General features: G+C 42.0%; 1 protein-coding gene across 15 annotated transcripts in view; it reads left to right on the top strand.

Moving 5' to 3' along the window:
- Positions 1 to 7,171: 7,171 nt before the first annotated feature.
- TNRC6B (trinucleotide repeat containing adaptor 6B) overlaps positions 7,172 to 18,559 on the top strand; it is a 140,865-nt gene continuing 129,477 nt past the window's right edge. For 8 of the 15 annotated variants that reach the window (XM_064655153.1, XM_064655155.1, XM_064655157.1 and 5 more), the window contains exon 1: positions 7,635 to 7,915. In XM_064655153.1, the coding sequence (XP_064511223.1) occupies positions 7,639 to 7,915 (277 nt within the window). In that variant the 5' untranslated portion in view covers positions 7,635 to 7,638. Of the gene's footprint in view, positions 7,273 to 7,634; positions 7,916 to 8,261; positions 8,447 to 18,559 lie in introns of those variants that run through there. The other 7 variants (XM_064655161.1, XM_064655166.1, XM_064655173.1 and 4 more) reach the window with 4 other exon arrangements.

The following is an 18,559-nucleotide window of genomic DNA, read 5'->3' on the forward strand; positions in this document are numbered from 1 at the left end:
GTAGGTTACAATAGATATCAGGAATGGATTATACCCTGTAAGATCCTCAGTGACAATAAGTAATCCAGCAGCAGAAATCAAGTGTGGTCCAAGCAGTGGAAGCAAACAGATTAGAACTGAGCTGCTGAGGGCTCTTGAGAGGAAACACACTTTCTTTTTAGCAAGGTCCATGAATCCAGAGCAGCAGTCATAAAAGAAAGAACATTTTACTCTCTTTCAGAAACAAAAGAAAGCAATCCTCAACAAAATGTTGACTTTCCTCTAGCAATCCATGAGTCTCTTTAGGGCAGGACTAGGAGGAAAGCTTCGTGTTTTTCTGAAGGGAGAACCTGGTGTTTTGAGAAGGACTTTGTGCTTGATGAAATCCATTGGAATCTCGATCATCTTTCTTTCCTCATGCGAAAACAAAATAGCACAGTAGGCCAAATACTGCTGTAGCCCCTGAGCAAATGAGTCTTCTTTCTGCAGTGGTGCCTGCACACAATTTATCAGTGTCTCCTAAGAGATTATCTCCCAGTACCAAGAGGTCTTATAATTGCTCCTTGGTGTCGGCCTCAGGGCTTTACCCACACAGCCCCACCTTGAACGCCCAGCAACCGACCTGGTGGCAGCCACAGGGAAGCTGCTGGCAGATTTCCATTGAGGTGGTGACAGAGAAAGCTGTGCTCAGGAACCTGGGTTGACTTTGCTGCTAACTGTTGCAGAAGCAGAGCTGGAGCAGTGAGTGAGTCATGGGGTTTGCAAGCAAACAGGTTTGAGTAGTAAAGAGAAAAGAGCTTGGCTTACCTAGCCTGACTGTTCTTTGTTCCTGCAGCTGCTGGAGGCAAAGTCATGGGAACAGCTCCTGCTGCCTTCCTCAGGGTTCACGCCACCTCTCACAGGGTGACCCTGGGCCATTCTCCTTCACAGGTCTTCCTCCTAGTGCTCACAGCCCACTGCTGTCGTAGGTCTCCTTCTGCCTGTCTAGGCAGCTCTCTCTGCAGGGTTTTTGCCAAGGACACCCTGCAGCTGATCAGGGATGATGCAAGTGTGAGGAGAAGACTGCAACTGATGAGAGCTCTGTGTGAGGGACAAAACACGCCCTTCTGTGTGCAGTGCTGGCCCTCGATCCAAGAAACCTCCCAAAGAGCTTCCCACTCCCTGGGACATAAGATCTTCCCCACATTTTTCCAACCATCATCCTCATTCTGCCTTGCACCGAGATTTTCAGTAACCACATTTTTTTACAAGTCACAGTTTTGTGCTGTCTTTCAGCTGATCTTCTCATCCCATCTTTCTTACTGATGATGCTCTCTTCCTGAATTATTCTTACTTTCTGTCCTTGGGTCCTGCCATGCTGGACTCTGGCCCCTCTGCGAGTGTCAGTGAGCTGTCCAGTGGAAACTCGAATATGTGTGGGGGTTTTAGTGGTTTTTTTGTTGTTTTGGTTTTTATAAAAATATAACTGCTATGCTTCTCCATCAAACACCAGTTTTGGAAACTTTGTGAAGAAAGCCTATGCAGGGGGAATCATACAACCATGATTCAGAGTGTATGAGAGTATAAAAAGTCAAATTGTGTCTTTAAATCCCTAATCAAAACTGATAGCAACTTTTGTGGGGTTTTTTTGTTTGTTCGTGGGTTTTTTTCACCTGGGCTGCCTGGAGGAGGCACAATTTTCCACACATTAGAAAAGGAAACTTTTTTTTTCTCCTCAGATTTTTCTGCCCTGCATTCTGCACACTCCATTGCCCCACCCTATAGTAACTCTTCAGTCTATCCCCTGTTCTCTAGGTAGGTCCCACTCCTTGTTTTCTCATCTGTTTTTCTGGCAGAGCATTATTCCAGCCCACTAGACCACAGAAAGGCAGATGCTTTGCCAATGGTATTGCTTTCAGTCCCGCTGACAAGTGCAGACACTGCGCTTTTTTACTACAGATAGTCTCACTTCCACAGACTAAGGAGAAATGGCAGCCATTCTTCTTGCTTTGATGTCATTAATAATAAAGGACAATGTGAGACCTTTTAAATATGAGGAAAAAGCTTGAGTTAAAAAATTAAACAGCATACCCAGTTAATTAGAACCACAGCAAAGCCTTGGAAAGCTGCCATCTTAAATTACTATGTAGCTACAACTCCCAGAAAATAATAATAATTTAAGAAACAAAAAGCAACCATATGGTCTTGCTGTCCTAATGAGAATTTGGGATAGAAGGACGGGTGGGAGCTTTCCCCAGCATCAGTATTGATGGTACGTGTGGTATTATCAGATGTAGGTTCCTTATTTCCCTTTTGCAAGAGCAAGGGCATATACATATCATAGTTCCTCTGGCATAGGGAAGGGGCTGGCAGGAATGTGTCCAGACCTCTTTCTTCTTTGAAACCTGATTCTTCTGTTGCGATGGAGTTGGGTGGCATAAATTGGTACATAAATGAATACGACACGTGAAATTGGCTAACTTGGGAGAAATAAAAACTGCAGTAGATCTGAACCTTGGAGAATGGAGGAAGAAAGTGCCTGCAGCAGTTACCCTATGTCTAGCTGTAAAAAACTAGTGCTGGCCTGGTGATGAAGGTGGACTTGCAACAGTAAAATGCTATAATTGCTTTCACCCTCCTATACTTTAGTTTTCATTTAGATCCAGCTAAAGGTGACTCAAAACAGTTTTGCACAAGCTGGTGTTGAGTATGGTAGCTCTAACCAAGTTGGTGGAATGGGTATGTTTAAAGTTAAAATTGTGTCTGAAGAGCCACATGACCTCTAGCCTCAGTATAACTGCTAGCCAATAACTCCTATATGCACACTGGTTCACTTCCGGGACTAAACATAGTGAAAAAAAAATTGGAAAAAAGACTTTGGGTAAAAGAATACAATATTATTCAAAACGTTTTCCTAATTGTCTTTTTTTCATTAAAAAAACCCCACACATGTTAGCATTGTTTTGCTGAAAATGGCTATATTTAAAATAGCTTCAAATAATGTTAATGAAGCATTGTTTTAATTTTGCCTCCAGGAGAAACAAAACAAAACAGTATTATAAATTATTCTCCATTTAAAAACACTGCCATCATATTAGTAATTTTTTCCCTTTGGCTGAGGGCTGACAACCTTCTCTTTCCCCCTTTTCCTTCCAACGTTATGTGAGCATGACAGCACAACAAATTGAAACTTATGCTAAGCACTTTGCCCAAGACATGTATAAACTGCTTGTGTTTCTATTGCAACTGCATGTCTTTCCTGGGTATGACACATAAAAATAGGTAATGTCAAAATAAGCCTATTATTTTAAGAACAGTTATAGATGTGGAGATGTCTGACTGGAACTTAAAGCTCAGGTTCTGAACGCTAACAGTCATTAAAGATATTTTTACTTTTTTTTTTCTTTGTAAAGCAAGAATATTAGCACAAATCACGTGACCAACATATAAATTTGAAAATTACATCTGATATTTCCCTAATTTCCTCCTGCTATTTAATTCTAGTATTCATTACTTTTTTTTCCCTTAAATGGCTCTTTTGTGTTCGTTCTTTGCAGTTACAGGTGGGTTAGAAGGGAAAAAAATCACTGTGTTGAAATCTGCTATTCTCTACTTTAAATACAAATTCCTTTTTCCTATCCTCATTTTTACAGTTCCCAGGCATATGAAGTATTACTTCCTCTCTTTGCTTGTTCCATGAAAAGTTCTGTGAAGGATACAGGAAAATGGCAGAGAAAACTTCTTTCCACTCGACTGAAGGAAATAGGAGACGCTGAATTCCTAACAGGTGTCTCTGCTGAAAGTAATTATTAAGATAAATACTTTTAAATAAGGATAATTGGTATTTTATACAGATCAAAATCTTTGCAAATATTTGTTATATTCTCCTGGTACATTGATGCCATATGCCTGCTGAAAATTCCCTGAAGTCTTCTAGGAAAAGGATAGATTAAAAAGTAGCTTTCAGGGGAAAGATGTACGTAAGAGAATAATCTAATCAGCCCGTGTTTATAGATAACAAGAGAACATTAATTCTTTCATTACTTTTTTATGAACCATCTTTTAAACAACGGCAATCTTCTTTTCAAGTGCCGCCTTCATTTTAGTCACAGATAAAGTACAGCATTATATCATATGTTAAATGTCACGTTTCATATCAAAATATTTAAACATAAGGCACCATAAAGAGCACAGCTTTACTGTGACTTTCCAAAAAGTAACCCATCTCTTAGTCACAACTCAGGTAAGTAACTGGTTCCTTTCTGTGTTCAATAGATAACTGCTGCTCAGGGTGTATGAAGCAGAAAAAAGGCAGGGTTAGCAAAGACTTTTTTTAAAAATATCATTAGTTTCTAGTGACTGGGTATCCAGAGTTCATTCATAGACATTGATTTAAAAACTTAGCAAGCCTATAAAAAATGTCATGGCACTTTTGGAAATAATAAACCAGTGTCAGATCTCAAAAACTCTTGACTTTCAACTCCAAATATCACAGCTGCTTCTAAAGTTTTGTCCCCTCTCCTTCCTGCATTCAGAATTGTCCCAAGCTGGCAGCACTCTTCGTTTGTTTATAGAAGTCTCTTTATGCAGCCTTTTTCTGGATTGTATCCCTGTCAGATGCAGTATTATTTGTCTCACTGATATAACAAGTAAACTTAATTATAAAAAAGAAGAGGTTGTGTATTTTCACAATGTAAGGTTGGAACAGTCAAACGGAATTGACCCCAACAGTGAAGTCTGTCTGTCTCTCTGGCTACAGTCTCTGTGAGGTTTGATACTTAAGATGTCTGCAGGCAGGGTCCTAGCCTGCATCTGCAGGAGCCAAAGGGCACATTCATATTGCAGGGAGCCTGTTCCCCCAAGCTGCAATGGTCTTTCACAGCACTTGCCACCACAGAAGAGAGATCTTCGAAATGTCCTCATCCCAAAGAAATCCAACCTTTCCCAGCACCTGGAAAGGCACCACAGCGGTAGTGTAATACTGACATCCAGTGGATGAAAAAATTTCACTATCCAACTTGGTGAAATTGAACAGAAGTTGCAGTGAAGGAGATATGAAAAAAATAGGAAGAAGTACTATGTTCATAAGCATTTTAACTTTAGAAGAACCAGAAATTTGGGAGCTGTGATTCCTCCCAAATACACATAAACCTGAGTGAGAACTCCTGAGTCATCCATTATCGTTTCAGTCAAACCAACAAAATCTGCTTGCTTTCTACAGTTCAACTTGTTTTGTAGTGTGAAAATACAGGGACAATGGAGTGTGGTATCTTTGCTCCTCTGAAATGAAAATATTTGGTTCACTAGGCTTATGCAAAATAAATCATATTGCTTCACCTTGCTTTCGATGTCCTGCTACAGGAAGGAAAACTTGCAAAAGAACACCAATAAGGGGAAAGGGAATTCAAACAGGGAAATGATTTTATTATTTTTTTTACTTATAGCAAGGACAAGGTCAGCATCTTGGACACATCTTTCTTTCCCAAAGCATGCAACCTGTACTCTCAGTGTATTAGTGATTTCTGCTTACACTAAGAAAAATACATGTGGATACAGACAAGATACAGTCAGTTTGTATTCACTGAATAAACTATGAGGAAGAGAGGCAAAGTGCTTTCGAAATTTATACTACTAATTGATATTGATTTATACAGCGCCTTTTGTATTCCTTAAAGCACTACAGTAACAAGTATGTAAATACCCAATATAAAGTCTTATTCATATTAATGGCACTCTTTCCCCCAGCAATCAATGTAAAAATCTATTACCATTACTGAATGGAGAAGCCATCAAAAGATTCATTGCTCTTCACTGAGTTGTGTAGCCCGAGTTCGCATGGATCTCGTCTGCTGTCTGTGCCAGCAGCACACATCGCTTCGCTGTGCTGGCAGCTGTCCCTCCTGGTGGTGACTAACCTGTGAAGGGCCCTATGGCTCCTCCAGGACAGAGCACCCACAGACCCGTTCGCTAACGTGACAGGCACACCATATCTCTATGGTTCTCTCTTCTCCACCAAAACGGTATTTTCAGCTGCTGCACTGTTCTGCTGATCAGGTTGTAACAGGATTCTCCGGAGGAGATCAAATGAAAACATTGCACTGGCATGCAGCCCTGGGTGAGGTCAGGAAGTGACACTCATTAATGTAACATCAGTCTTCAAAAATACTGGAGAATAAGGAAAATGAGAACAAGCATAGAAATTTGGTACAATCGAGGATAACCTCTCTCTCCTAGTTTATCCTCTACGTGCTTCTGTTATTCCATGTGTTCCCCTCGGTATTTCTCTGTCAGTTTTGGAGACTTGCTGCTCCCCTGGCCACGCTCTTCTGCTATGCTAATCCCAAACCCTTGGTCTCACGCAGGTTCTGCTTATACATCTTCCATTTTTTTTCCTTCCCTGAGATCAGGCAGTGCTGCCCCAGACCTGCTCTCCAGCCCCGGGGTTAACACTTGCTGCAGCTCATCCCCGGCTTCACATCACCTCCCAGGAAAGCGTCTCCCGGCTAGCTCCTGCCTTAGCTTCCCACTGCCGGTCCCCGCAGCCCTGTTTATATTTTTCAGATAGAGATAGCCCGTTTCTCAGGCTCTATCCCTTTATACTCCGCGGATAATGAAAATCTAAGTAAATGAAGTTTATTTGTAACAGTCACATTTACGAGTGACACTGCGGCAGCCGCGGAGCCCCTTCTGGCGCGTTCCCCTCACCGCGGGCCCCCGGCACGTGCGCGGCGGCCCGGGCCGCGTGGGGTGCGCGCTGGGCACGCACCATCGCCCCGCCCATCCCCGTGCTGCGGGGAGATTGACAGCGAAACCGCACAATCAGAGGCACGTCCCTCCTTCCCCGCCCCGCCCCCCCAGCCTACGGTTGCTGTGTCATCCGGCGGGTGACAGCGGGGGGCGGCCGCCAGTTGGCTGCGGGGGCGTGGGCTTCCAGCCAATGGGCTTCGGGAGCTGCCCGACTGACACCCCCCTGCCCAGCAGCTGTCTCACGTGTCCCCGGGAGGGCGGGGCGAAGCGCAAATGTCGCTGGGGCGGGCGGGCCGGCGGTTGTGGCGTCGGTGCTGTGTCGCGGCACCGCTGAGCGGCCAGGGCCGCGGTCACACCCGCTAATCGCGTGTGCCCGTAACGGCGCCCCGCCCTTGGGGGCGGCAAATGAGAGCACACACTGACGTAGCCTCGCCTCCCGCCTCGGCTGACGAGGGCCCCAGGGGCCGCTGAGGAGCGCGGCTCGGTGGGCGGGTCTCCGCGCTGTTATGGCCTAACGGGCACGTCCCTTCTCCAGTGGTGTCCGAGTTTGCGACCCGCGCCCAATCGGTAGCGCGTAAGGGCGGGGCAAGTAGAGGCGGGCGAGCGAGTGCCCCATTTAAGGGGCAAATCTCGCAGCCAACTGGCAGAGAGGAAGGAGGGGCGGGAGTCCGTCTGGGGTGCGAAGAGGGCAACGTTAACCGGTGACAGCCAGCAAATGCAGCCAATCAGGGAGGGCGTAGTGATGCGACGGCCCAATCGGAAGCGCTGAGGGGCGGGCGCTCCGCTCTGATTGACGTGGGCCGTGGCTAATGGGCGGAGAGATCGCCGAGGCTCTTCCCAATGGGCAGCGTGTAGGGGCGAAAAGGGGAACGGAGGGACAAGACGAGCAGGCGGAGAGACCAATCAGCGTGGGGGTCGGCGGAGCGCCGTCCAATGGGCGGCGCGGGGGGCGGTGCGGGGGCGTGTCCCGGTGTGTTTGGGTTCGTGCTCCTCGGGGGAGGGAGAGACGGCGGCGAGGAAAGTTTGGTGGTTTTTTTTTTTTTTTTTTTTTCTCCCCCGGTGGCGTTTTTTCGGCGGTGCCGTGGGGGAGGGGGCATTTTCCGCAGCTCCTTCGCCTTTTGCTTCCTGGGGTTCGTGTTTCCCGAGCGGGCGGAGCCGCCCCCGGCACCGAGAAGAAGGGGGCTCAGCTCACCGTGGCGGCGCCTCGGCGGTGAGTGCGGGACGGCCCCCCCCCCTTACCCCTCATCCCCGCTCCGCGCTCTGGCCGCGGGGCTCCCTCAGAGCCCTTCCCGCCCTGCGGACCCTCGCGCCGCCTCCGAGCGGCCTCTGGCGCCGGGCCGCGGTGCCGCGGGGCGGGGGAGGGCCGGGGGGGCCGGGCCGGCGGGAGGGGCCCCGAGCGGCGGCGGCTCAAGGGCGCTGCCCCGGCGGCGGCGGCGCGGCCGCTGCTCCGGCCCGCTCCCGGCGAGCGCCTGTCCCGGGGCACAGCCGGGCGAGCGCCGCCCCCGCCCCGCCTCACGTGCGGCCGCGGCTGCGCCCCCGAGCCCCCGCCGGGTCTCCCCGCAGGGCCCCGGACCACCCAGGCCAGGCAAAGCAGACAGCGGCGGAGAGACCCCGAGGAGCCCTGATGTGACTGGGGAAAAAAAAACGAATAGTGCTGTAGCGCGGGGACAGAGCCGAGGTTGCGCTGGTAGCACTGCAGACCGCGCTCGCCGGATGAGTGGAACGTGATGCTGGTTAAAATGTGTGTATGCGGTGGGTGGATGGGAGGAGGGACCGTGCTCAGAGGTGTGTCCCAGGCGGAAAAAAAAAAAAGTTTCCCCAGCTGTTTGTAGCAAAATGAGGGAATGTTTGTTTCTGGGGACGCTTCGCTGGCTGTATATAATCGCTGCTTGCAGCATGATATCTTGCAGGCTCAGATCTGCTTTATGAGAGTGCATGTAGGAGTATCTACTACAGCATAGGGCTGAGTATCCACAAAAGTGTTTTCCTAACTAAAGCAGACGTGCTTACTGCCGTAAATGCTACTTCATTTTTCCATGCTAACATTTCACTAACCTTAAGAACATTCGTTAAGATATCTCTTCGTAAAGTTAACTTTTTGGGATTTTTAAAATTCATAATAACAGTTTTTTAACCATGACTTGTTAGGGTTCAGTGTTGCATTTACATCCTCTACAGAAGCTGTGACTCTTGCTGTAAAATAGTGAGTAGGTCTTTGGGGTTGGTATAGCTCCGGATTTGAAGGGTACGTTTACGTAGTATTTTCCAGTAATATCGCTATCCATGTGTATTGGATTGCAGTTTCTGCTAGAAGAGTGGTAGAGGTAGTAGCTTAGATTTGTAGCGTTAATAAATATGTGTGCCAGTTCAAGCAGCTTTGTAGTTAGTTTGCCCACACTGAAGTTGCTCAGCAATTCCCTCCTCTCCTGTGGTGACTCTCTCTAATGGTACAGATTCCTTGGAACGAGTGCTGTTGAGATGCTGAGTGTATGCTCTCATCTGCTGCATTACCCAAGGTCCCGAATTTAAAGATAAGGTCCAGCTTTTCTGCCACGGTTGTTGCAGGGTCTGCCATGTAGATGTACCTCAGGGGAGGGTTTTATAAGGGTGAGTTTTCACCTGAGTTTAACTGAGTCGCAGGTGTAACTGGACAATTCTGTAGTGAAGAAATGTCCCTGCAAAAGGTTGAGGCCGGGGATGGGGGAAGGGAGCCCAGAGCGGTATTAAGTGTGTATTGGCTTTTCTGCTGAGAAGTTCTGGGTCAGTAAGGCGCAGGCACATCTTTCTTTTTAGAGGGTAGGTGAGGTGATCATTAAACTTCTTACTTTCTTCTTGGTTAGCTATATTGCGTGTTAGTGGTTTGTAAATACAGTATTTTATGTAAAACTATTCATACATAGAGAATTAACTCAGAAGTTTCAGTGCTAATTGGTAAAATTCTGATGTGCATACTTCTCTTGTGAACTTGGTCTTGGTTATGTTATTGGGATGCTTAAAGGGAATAATTTTAATCCTGTAATATAGAAGCCCTGGAAAAAAATTAATGATAAACCAGTCAGTGTTTTTTAATTACACAGGCTTTTGAATTGATGCATTACTGCAGTTTCTGTATAGTGCAAATTTAGCTAGAAATCTACGCTTTCATTTAAATAATAAGTTCAAATGTTTGGAACTAAAAATCTTGGAACTGAGAATTAAAAAAAAAAAAAGCATATTCTGCCAGAGTTTGTGTGACTGATTAGTCCAGCAAAACATCTAGGTGAAATGTGTGTCATGGCTTTGCTTGGTGATGCCTATTTGATCATTAAAACTTGATGCTGGAGGGTGACTTAAGAGGAGACAGCTTCAGGAGGGAATTTTGCATAGTTCTGAGGTAGCGTATTTTACATTAGATCTGCCTCTATAGGAAGTAGGAAATGAGAAATTCATTTTTTTTGCAGAAGTAATGCAAAATAAAAGTCATACAGAGATACCTGCATCTAGAACGATGGGATGAATAGCTGCATCCAGAATGATGGAAAGAATTAAAGGGCTGGCATAGAATTAAAAATTTGAAAATATGTTCATATGGGGTTTCTTCTCTTGGGGGTTTGAGTGGTTTTTTTCTTTTTTTTTTTTTCCCTCGAGTAAAGCTGGTGTATTTCTGCTCGCAGAAAAGATTGGATTTACAATTAAGCAGTATGAACTGGAGATCATAGAGTAAGTCTAAGGAGCTTAGTTATTGACTTGAATGGGTTTATTAATAGTCTGCTTAATGATTCAGTTATGTTATTCTCTATTTTCTGCAGAATGCTTGGATGCAAAGTCTCTTCTAGTCACATTATTGTGTATATTTTCTTAGAATGTCTTTTTATACATAGATATTGTCTGCTTTGTGCAGTAATAACAATTAGCAGTCATTTTCCAGCTTCTTGGCAATAGCTTTCCTCAGTAACTGCTCTCTAGTGCTGCTATTAGATTCACAAACTCTGTCTATACTGAAAATTTACAAATTCTGCAATACTTCTACTTACAGCGTACCTCTCAGTTTACAGCGATTCAATTCTTTATCGCTGGGTTTTACTTTTCACGCAGCCTTTTTCTGGGTGTAATTTCTGGATCAGTAGATGTGTCTTTTGCGAAGAACTGGCATTGTTTGTCTTCACAGGATAAATTAAGCATGTTTAGCACATAAATAAGGGAGGGAAGTACCTGATACTAGTACATATATACCAGTGGCTTTCTTTAAAGTTAAAAGTTCTCTGTCACCTCAGTGCTTATAAAGTGTGTTTGCCTTGCAATTGCTTTCATTGATCTGTTTCTTGCATTTTCATAATTTTGCTTGTGAAATGTTGCCCTTTCTTAGGGAAACAATAGCAAGGTGATGTCAGTCTTCAGTTTTAATAGCAAGAACTTAGTGCGGAGATGTTGAGCAAACAGTAACATATATTTGTAATTGGCCAGGTGTGGTAGAATAAGATACATATTCTTGCTGGTAGTCTTCCTTAGCTCAACATTTACGGTCTTTCTCCATTTTTTAGATAAAATGTATATGCGAAGGTCTCTTGTTCTTTCAGCAAACGGTGTGTGGAATATAGACTGAAGAATTAGTTTTTATTTCTTGTGAATCCAAGCTAAACTTTCTGCTAATAAAAATAGGGGCACTTTTTGGTACTTGAGCCAGCTGTCACTGTCAGACAAGTAGTAGCCTGTTGGTATTTCTGCTTGCGAGGTGACAGGGGTAATGGTAATCAGAATACTCTGATTGCTATTCCCTGTCCCTTTCAGCAGGTAGTAGAACTCTTATACTTCCTTACATTTCTCTACTGTTCATCCCTTCTTTGTGTTGCACTTCTACTCATTATTTTTTATTTCTTCTGGGATGTAAACATGCTTTGCTGCGAGGCGTTGGTGTATTTTTTTCTCCTTTAGAAGCAGTAGGCAGTGAGTACGTTAAATTTATTTTTTTCCCTTTGCCTCCTTATAGTGGTAAGAAGGAGAGGGTGTTTTTGCACTTATTATGGTCTGCATCATGTTGTAGGGGAATGTTCTGAGGTTTTTGAGTTTTCGTTGGTGTACGGGTTGTGGTTGGAGCTTGGATGTTCTCCGTGTTTACTATGTAGTGAGCTATGGAGATGACCTTTTCCAGTTTCAGCTAGTCAGTACAGATTGCATTTCTGGGCCTTGCCAGGTTTAGTAGTTCTGAAATTGGATATCATGCATGTATTTCCTGATTTAATGTCTGTGTATTAGAAAAAACACAATAGTTTCTCTGTGAAAAAATGTGGGAAGCAAGTTGATGTTCTGTCCAAGACTTGCATTGTTTAAAATTTTTAAAATATCTATTTAAAAGAGTAAAATGGATCTGAAAGCAGTTCTTGCCCAGTTAAGCTTTTAAGTCTGGAGAAAAATACTGCCTCTTAGGAGAAATGGGAGGTACGATAAGGCAGCAGTCATGCTGTGTGCTCCAGTACATTGGTCAGAATAAATGTAAAATATAAACTGGTAATCAATATATTTTGATGCTATCAAAGGCAGAAGATGGGAGGCTGAAAAGCTGATTAGTGGATGAAAGGATAAGAAGCAAAGTTGCAAAACAAAGTTGATAATTTTAGATAACCTGACAGAGGATTAGTCAAAAGGTGATACAATAATATCATGTTGCTTGTGTGAGGAGAAGCCTTCTAATCCATCTAAATGAGTGGTGAAGTAAAAGTCATTGACATTTTTATTTGCATTTAATTTTCATAATTTTATCATGACTCTCGACAGAGTTTTAAAAAGTACTTTAGTGATAAACAGTTTTTCAGTAATGTATTAAATTTTTTGGAATGAAGTCTGTTCTGTAATAAGAGAAACTTATGCCCTTGGATTTAGTAGCAGTCTACAAAGAACATAGTTTTTATAAATACTGTTCACTTTCTTCTGTTACATTTGAAGATTTTCATATTCTAGCCTCTATTTTGCTAGCTGAAAATGCTTTTTCCTGTTCCTCTGATCATTTTGTATCCTAAGGTTGTAGGGTTTTTTCCCTACTCAAGGTTCTTTTTTCCTTGCAGCAAACATTGGGTTGTACCTTGAAGTTCTCTACTGTGTTCTTCATGTGGCAAAAGTAGACTTTGTGAGAAAGTTTCACAAGTTAATTTAAAAGCATGACTTAAAATCAAGAAGCAAAGTGTTTGGAAAGCTGTTTGCCAGCCTTCTTGTTTTAAGGCTGGTCTGTTAGGTCTCCACATGATCAGAACTGAGGAATGCCCGGGCTGCTCCAAGGCAGTCCTTGCTGACTTTTCTGGCCCTGTGACCCCTCTGCATAAATTTTATGACAGTATCATTTGAGTGGTAGGAAAGGGGTTCACTTCTAGGGGATTGAAGGAACTCTTCAGGGATTTGCCAGTCTACTGTGGACTAAATATATTTTGGCCCTGGGGCAATCCAATGGGAGTAGGCCCTCTTGTCTTGCTGCTTCTTACAGCCAAGAGATACAAATTACTCAGCAGGCCCATGCCAATATCCTCCAGTTATAAACTTTGTCTTATGAGCTGAAGAGACACAGGTTGAGGTTGTCCAGCTCTACTCCTGTACGTTTGAGAATCTTTTAACTCTCTCCTGGGACATTTGGGCATTCTTAGAAATAATCCGGTGACTCTTTCTAGAGAAGATGGAAATGCTATACAGTACATTTTATTTTCTTACTACAGCCGACAGTAGAATCGACTTTTTATACAGCAGTACCATAGCTTTGTGATCTGAAAGCTAGATTTGTAGAAACATTGACTTAAAAAGTTAGACTTTGTAGAAGATTAAATCACAGTATTTCAAATATCATATATATATGATATTTGAATTTCATGTATATATGTTGGACACTGTGACTTAAGAAACCATAAATTAATAGTATTAGTGGGTGCAACTAGCATGAGGAACAATGAGAAACTTGGAGAAAGCATTAGTATAATGTTTTGATTAAAAAATTTTGTCTCTGAGATAGAGGAAGGGAATGTGTCCCCTCACTCCAGCTTCTTACAGAAACTGAACTGTACTATATTCCGAAATGAATTAGGATCCATCCTTGATCTGAAGGAGCTGAAAATCTCTGTAAGAAAGAAGGGCATAATACATGTTGCATGAAATAGTTGCTTTAAAACACTGTCAGCTACTTTTATGGTTTTTAGTATATTTCTTTGTGATCCTCTTTAGGATTTTTATGCATTGAGATTTTTCCCAGATATGTTGATGTTACTGTAACATTCTTATATTACTGTAAATGTAGCAATTTACCTTTGTTGGGAATATGCTTATTCTGAAAACTGTAGTTGCATTGTTTTTGTTTTTTTTTAATTTCACTTAACTGCTTCTAAGTAAGAAGCTAAAAAAAAGGCACTTTGGCACAAATGTGTTTCCACACAGGAAGTTTTACTGTTACAGCCATTGTAACTTAAATTCACATCCTTCCGTATGTATTTGGGTTCTTAAAAAAATTTGTTTCAAATTAAATTTCTAACTTTTTCTGTTTGTCAAATGGCTGAGATTCTGCCTTGTCAGATTTGAATCGTGTTGTACCAGATGTCTGTTCTTGCAAATTAAAGAAGCTGACGAGTCTTCTTTTGATGAGAACAAGAATAAGAAAGAATCAAGCCACAGTGCTTGTTTGGGACTGTTCATTAAGCTTCAGACTGTTTTTCAGACATTGCAAAAAAAAGATAATAAAATAATAATTTAATCAATTTAATATTTTCTCACATTTAATATTGATCCTGTCTCTATACTAGTATTCCCCTGCCCTCATAATAAGTGTCTTTTGTTTTGTGGTGACTTCATACAGGCTCACCTCACGTATTTCCTAGGCCTTCGAAGTAAAGTGGGATACTAAAGCTAAAATTGAGTTTTTCTAAACATAGCTGTGCTTTTTGCTTGGATAAATGTTTTGGTGCTTCAGGATCCGCTCATCTACTTTCTGCAGCTGGTGTGGTGACAGCATGAAGAATAGGTTATTTTAGTTGGTTTTCAATATTTCTGTTATATTTAATAAGAGGTTAGAGCAAAGTTACCTACATTTCTAATGGCACTGACTTTGCTGAACGGGACTTGAAAGGGGAAAAATGTTTTTTATTGCACAGCTAGGCTTTTTCACACTTTTTTTTGACTCCATAGTTGCAGTAAATTAGCTGTCTCTATTTTTCTTTTTGCTTGGCCATTTTAATTTTCAGAGTACTCAGAGAAGCAACCAAAACTGGCTGATAATGTTCTAATTCGTTGGAAGTTAACTCCTCTGGTTCTTTTGTATTCAAAGTCCAACTTTCTTTTCCCTGACCCTGCTGATTCATGGATTCAAATTGAGAAAGACTTCCTGTTGATTGAAAAGTAAATTAGCTTGTGGAGAAGTGTCTGAGGGGGGAGAAAAAATGTAGAAATCCCATTGTATCAAATACTTTTAACATTGGCTAATAAGCAGTGGAAAACACTCCTGACAGTGTTAGATAGTGATGGCCTCAGGGCAAGAATACAGTGACATAATTGGTCTGTTCTGTCTCCAGCTCTGCCCCTGTACTTAACCAATGCTGGATAATGTTGCTTTCACCAGTTTAGGTAACTAGATAAACTGGTGCTGCCTTATGTATGGATGGCCTGTGTCAGCTTAACCTGCCCCTGCTTCAGCTGGGTGTGTAAATAAACTAAAAGTAACTTTAGTTTTACTAAGTTTTAACAAAAAATAACTGGTAATTTTTATTACTGCATTTTCAGATTTAATAAAGGATGAACATTCAAACCTAGGAGTAAATTTCAAGAGTTAGGTTTTTAAATATGGTGGGACAGCTTGACTGTGAAAATGAATTGTAACAGACTTCAAGTAGGTAGCCCAAAGGCAGACTTGTATATGTATTTTTTGGTGGAAATAATAAAGATTGGTTACTTTTCTTTTAAAGGAAAGAGGGAACTCCTCCACTTTCAGAGGAAATTAGATGAGAAAGTTGAAGAACTCTTTTGTGCCAAACCCCAAAAGACTGAAAATTTAGGGCCCTGACCTCACACATACTTGAGCAGGTGTTAAACTCTTCTTGCAAGTAGTTCCAAATTCAGTGGTTTATCAAAGATTGCGGTGTCGAAGATTGTGTTGGTAATAACTTTCATTGTGGTTTTAAATTTAAAAGAAAATAGCCATAAAAATGAGCATGTTGCTTCATTTCATTGAAGAAGATTGAAAAACAGTGTTGAATATAAACCAGATTTTTGAAAATTTGCTTCCTGTTCCTTTTTTAGGTGCAGAAATAGCTGAAAAGTACAATTCAGACTGATGCTAAGCTATAAATATTGATGAAGCTCTACTTGGCAGCTGGTTATGTTGAAAGTTGGTGTTTGCAATTATAGTTTAGAATTATTTGCTTAACAACTCAGCATTTGTTTTCTTTGAGAATAATAGTGCTAAGATCTTGGACTTCTCTGCATGTATAATCATGTTAGCGGGAAGTCAAAATCGTTGTATAAAACAACTCCCTCTGTTATTAATTGTTAAAAATGTGATAAGTATGGAACATTAATTTGGGAAATTTCAGGGTGTAAATTTACAGAAGACTGAAGTTAAAAAAACAACAAAAAAAGAAAAGGCAAATTGCGATTTAAACTTCCTTCTCCATCACACCTCCTTGGCCTTCCTCCTGGCTCTGTCCTGGCTCAGTCTGGCTCTAATCCTCTACCTGAAGCTGCCTTACAGGGTTCAGTGCCGGGATCCAGAGCTCTCTGGGCAGCAGGGAATGCCTTTATGACTGGGCAGCAGTCTGCCTTTATGACTGCTGGAGGACTTAGCACCAGTATTGCCTCACTGGTTGAATTCCTTATCAATACAGCTCTTACTGTAAAAGCAAACAAAGCAAAAGCATGGTTTAACAGAGGATACTTTGATACTCTTCTCATTAAATACAGGAATATTATAAGAACTGAAGAGTTCGGGAGGCCCAGTATCTTCCAATCCTGTCTTACCTGTGAATGGTTTTTGTAGTGCTGTCTTTAACTCTCGTAATTGCTGCTGTCATTGAGGAAGCCACCCTTCCCCCTTTCCTGTGCACGTCTGCTTACTACCTTATCAGTTTTAATTTAGTTACTACTGCTGGTTTTGATAAACGCACTGCTGTATAGGACTTGGTTACTGTTACTTGTGGTTCAAAAGGAAACCTTCGATCCTGAGTTGACTTTCGTGGTATGAATAATCTGATGGGATGATTCTGTTGGGATTATCAGCAGTACAGGAGTTATTTATAGCTTTCAGGTTTAAAGTTGAGCTGTTGAGAAGTAGGCTTCTCTCTCATCACAACATTTTGCTTAAGATGGAGAAAAATGCTTCAACTCTCTGGTCTAGTATAACATCCACTCTCCTTCTCTTCATCTGTCCTCCAGAAAACTCTGGGTTTCTGTATTCTGAAGACTTTCTGTCATTTTGCATATGTCCTGAAATAAAGGCTTGCTGCCATTGCACTGATGTTGCTGCAGCAGTGCTGAATCATTAGGAATGCTAGTATACATGGATTGCTGGCATTTTGAGTATGTTGATTGCCTCCCATTTTTTGCCACTGGGGCACCATCAAATAACGTGATAGTCGTAATACTTATGGTAATGCCTCCTTTTGTACCATTGGGATTCCAAGCATTGTTACCATTATCAAGTAGAAGCAGCACTAGCAGTGTGAAGTAGCCCTTTTTTGTGCCTGAAAACCGATGTATTGCAAGACCTGATAGAATCGAAGATAAACAATTGCAAAGAGCAGGGGTTTCTATAGTGATAGTTATGTTTCCAACTTTGTCGAAAAAAGTCTCTTGGCTGGGTAGAACTTTGATATGGAGTGGCAAACCCAGCCAATTCTCAACGCACTATGTTTTAATTCCTTAGTGCTCCAGTCCTGATCACCACAACTCTTGCTGTGGTGCTGACTGTCAAGAAGACGCTGTCAGTCAGTTAAGATGTAAGGTACTCCCAACAGCCTCTGTTTGATAGTTTCTATAAGCGTTGTGCTAGAGTGTTGAAGACCTTGAAGATAAAAAAAACAACAACCCAGAAATAATTTTGAGGACGTTTTGTTACATATAAATGTTGTACGTACACACATTATGTGTATATATACATAAAGTGTGTGTGTATATATGCTTCAGTCACAATGAAAAGACAGAGTGGGACAAAGCATAAAGGACTTTGGAAAACTTAACCAGTTGGCAGCCTTGGGCTGATTATAGTTGGGATATAACCTTGATCACAGTCGAGAAGTAATGTGTAGTCTATGTAGTGTACAATAGGCTGCTGCTGCAAAGTAGAGACAAATACCTTTTATTTTCACTGTAAACTTCAACGGTTCCTGTAGTATGAGCAGGAGAGAAGTGGATTTTTATGCTGCTCTGTGCAGTAGAAAGTGGCAAAAAGGTGTAAACAAAACATTTTTAAAAATAGACTTTTCAATTTTCTTTTCCTTTAGTGGGAAGAGGAACATTTAGCACCTTAAATGTTGTTTATGTAAATGTTTTGGAACATTGGGAAGGTGGCAATGCAATATTCTGTCTCCAGTTTATGTTTCAAAACTGTTTTTGGACTCAAAGGCTAGAAACAGGATTTTCTAAATAAAAAGTCTGATTTTTTTGACCATTTGAGAAGCATCCTTTTGCATGTTTCTCATCTCCTCCTTAACACTGAGTCAAAAATGGAGACATCCTTTAATGATAAAAAACCCCAAACTCACTAATGATTGTATTTTCTTGAGCAGATGATGTTGTCTAATTGTCCATTTAGAAGAAAAACCCTGACATCTTCAGGAGAGTTCTATTTTATAGAAGTGGTTTGCTAATTTATATTTGAGCTGTTGATGTAAAAAGACTTTGGTGCTGTGAAGTGGAACTT

The sequence above is a fragment of the Pseudopipra pipra genome, chromosome 5 (assembly GCF_036250125.1).
Source record: "Pseudopipra pipra isolate bDixPip1 chromosome 5, bDixPip1.hap1, whole genome shotgun sequence".
In the NCBI taxonomy this organism is placed as follows: Eukaryota; Metazoa; Chordata; class Aves; order Passeriformes; family Pipridae; genus Pseudopipra; species Pseudopipra pipra.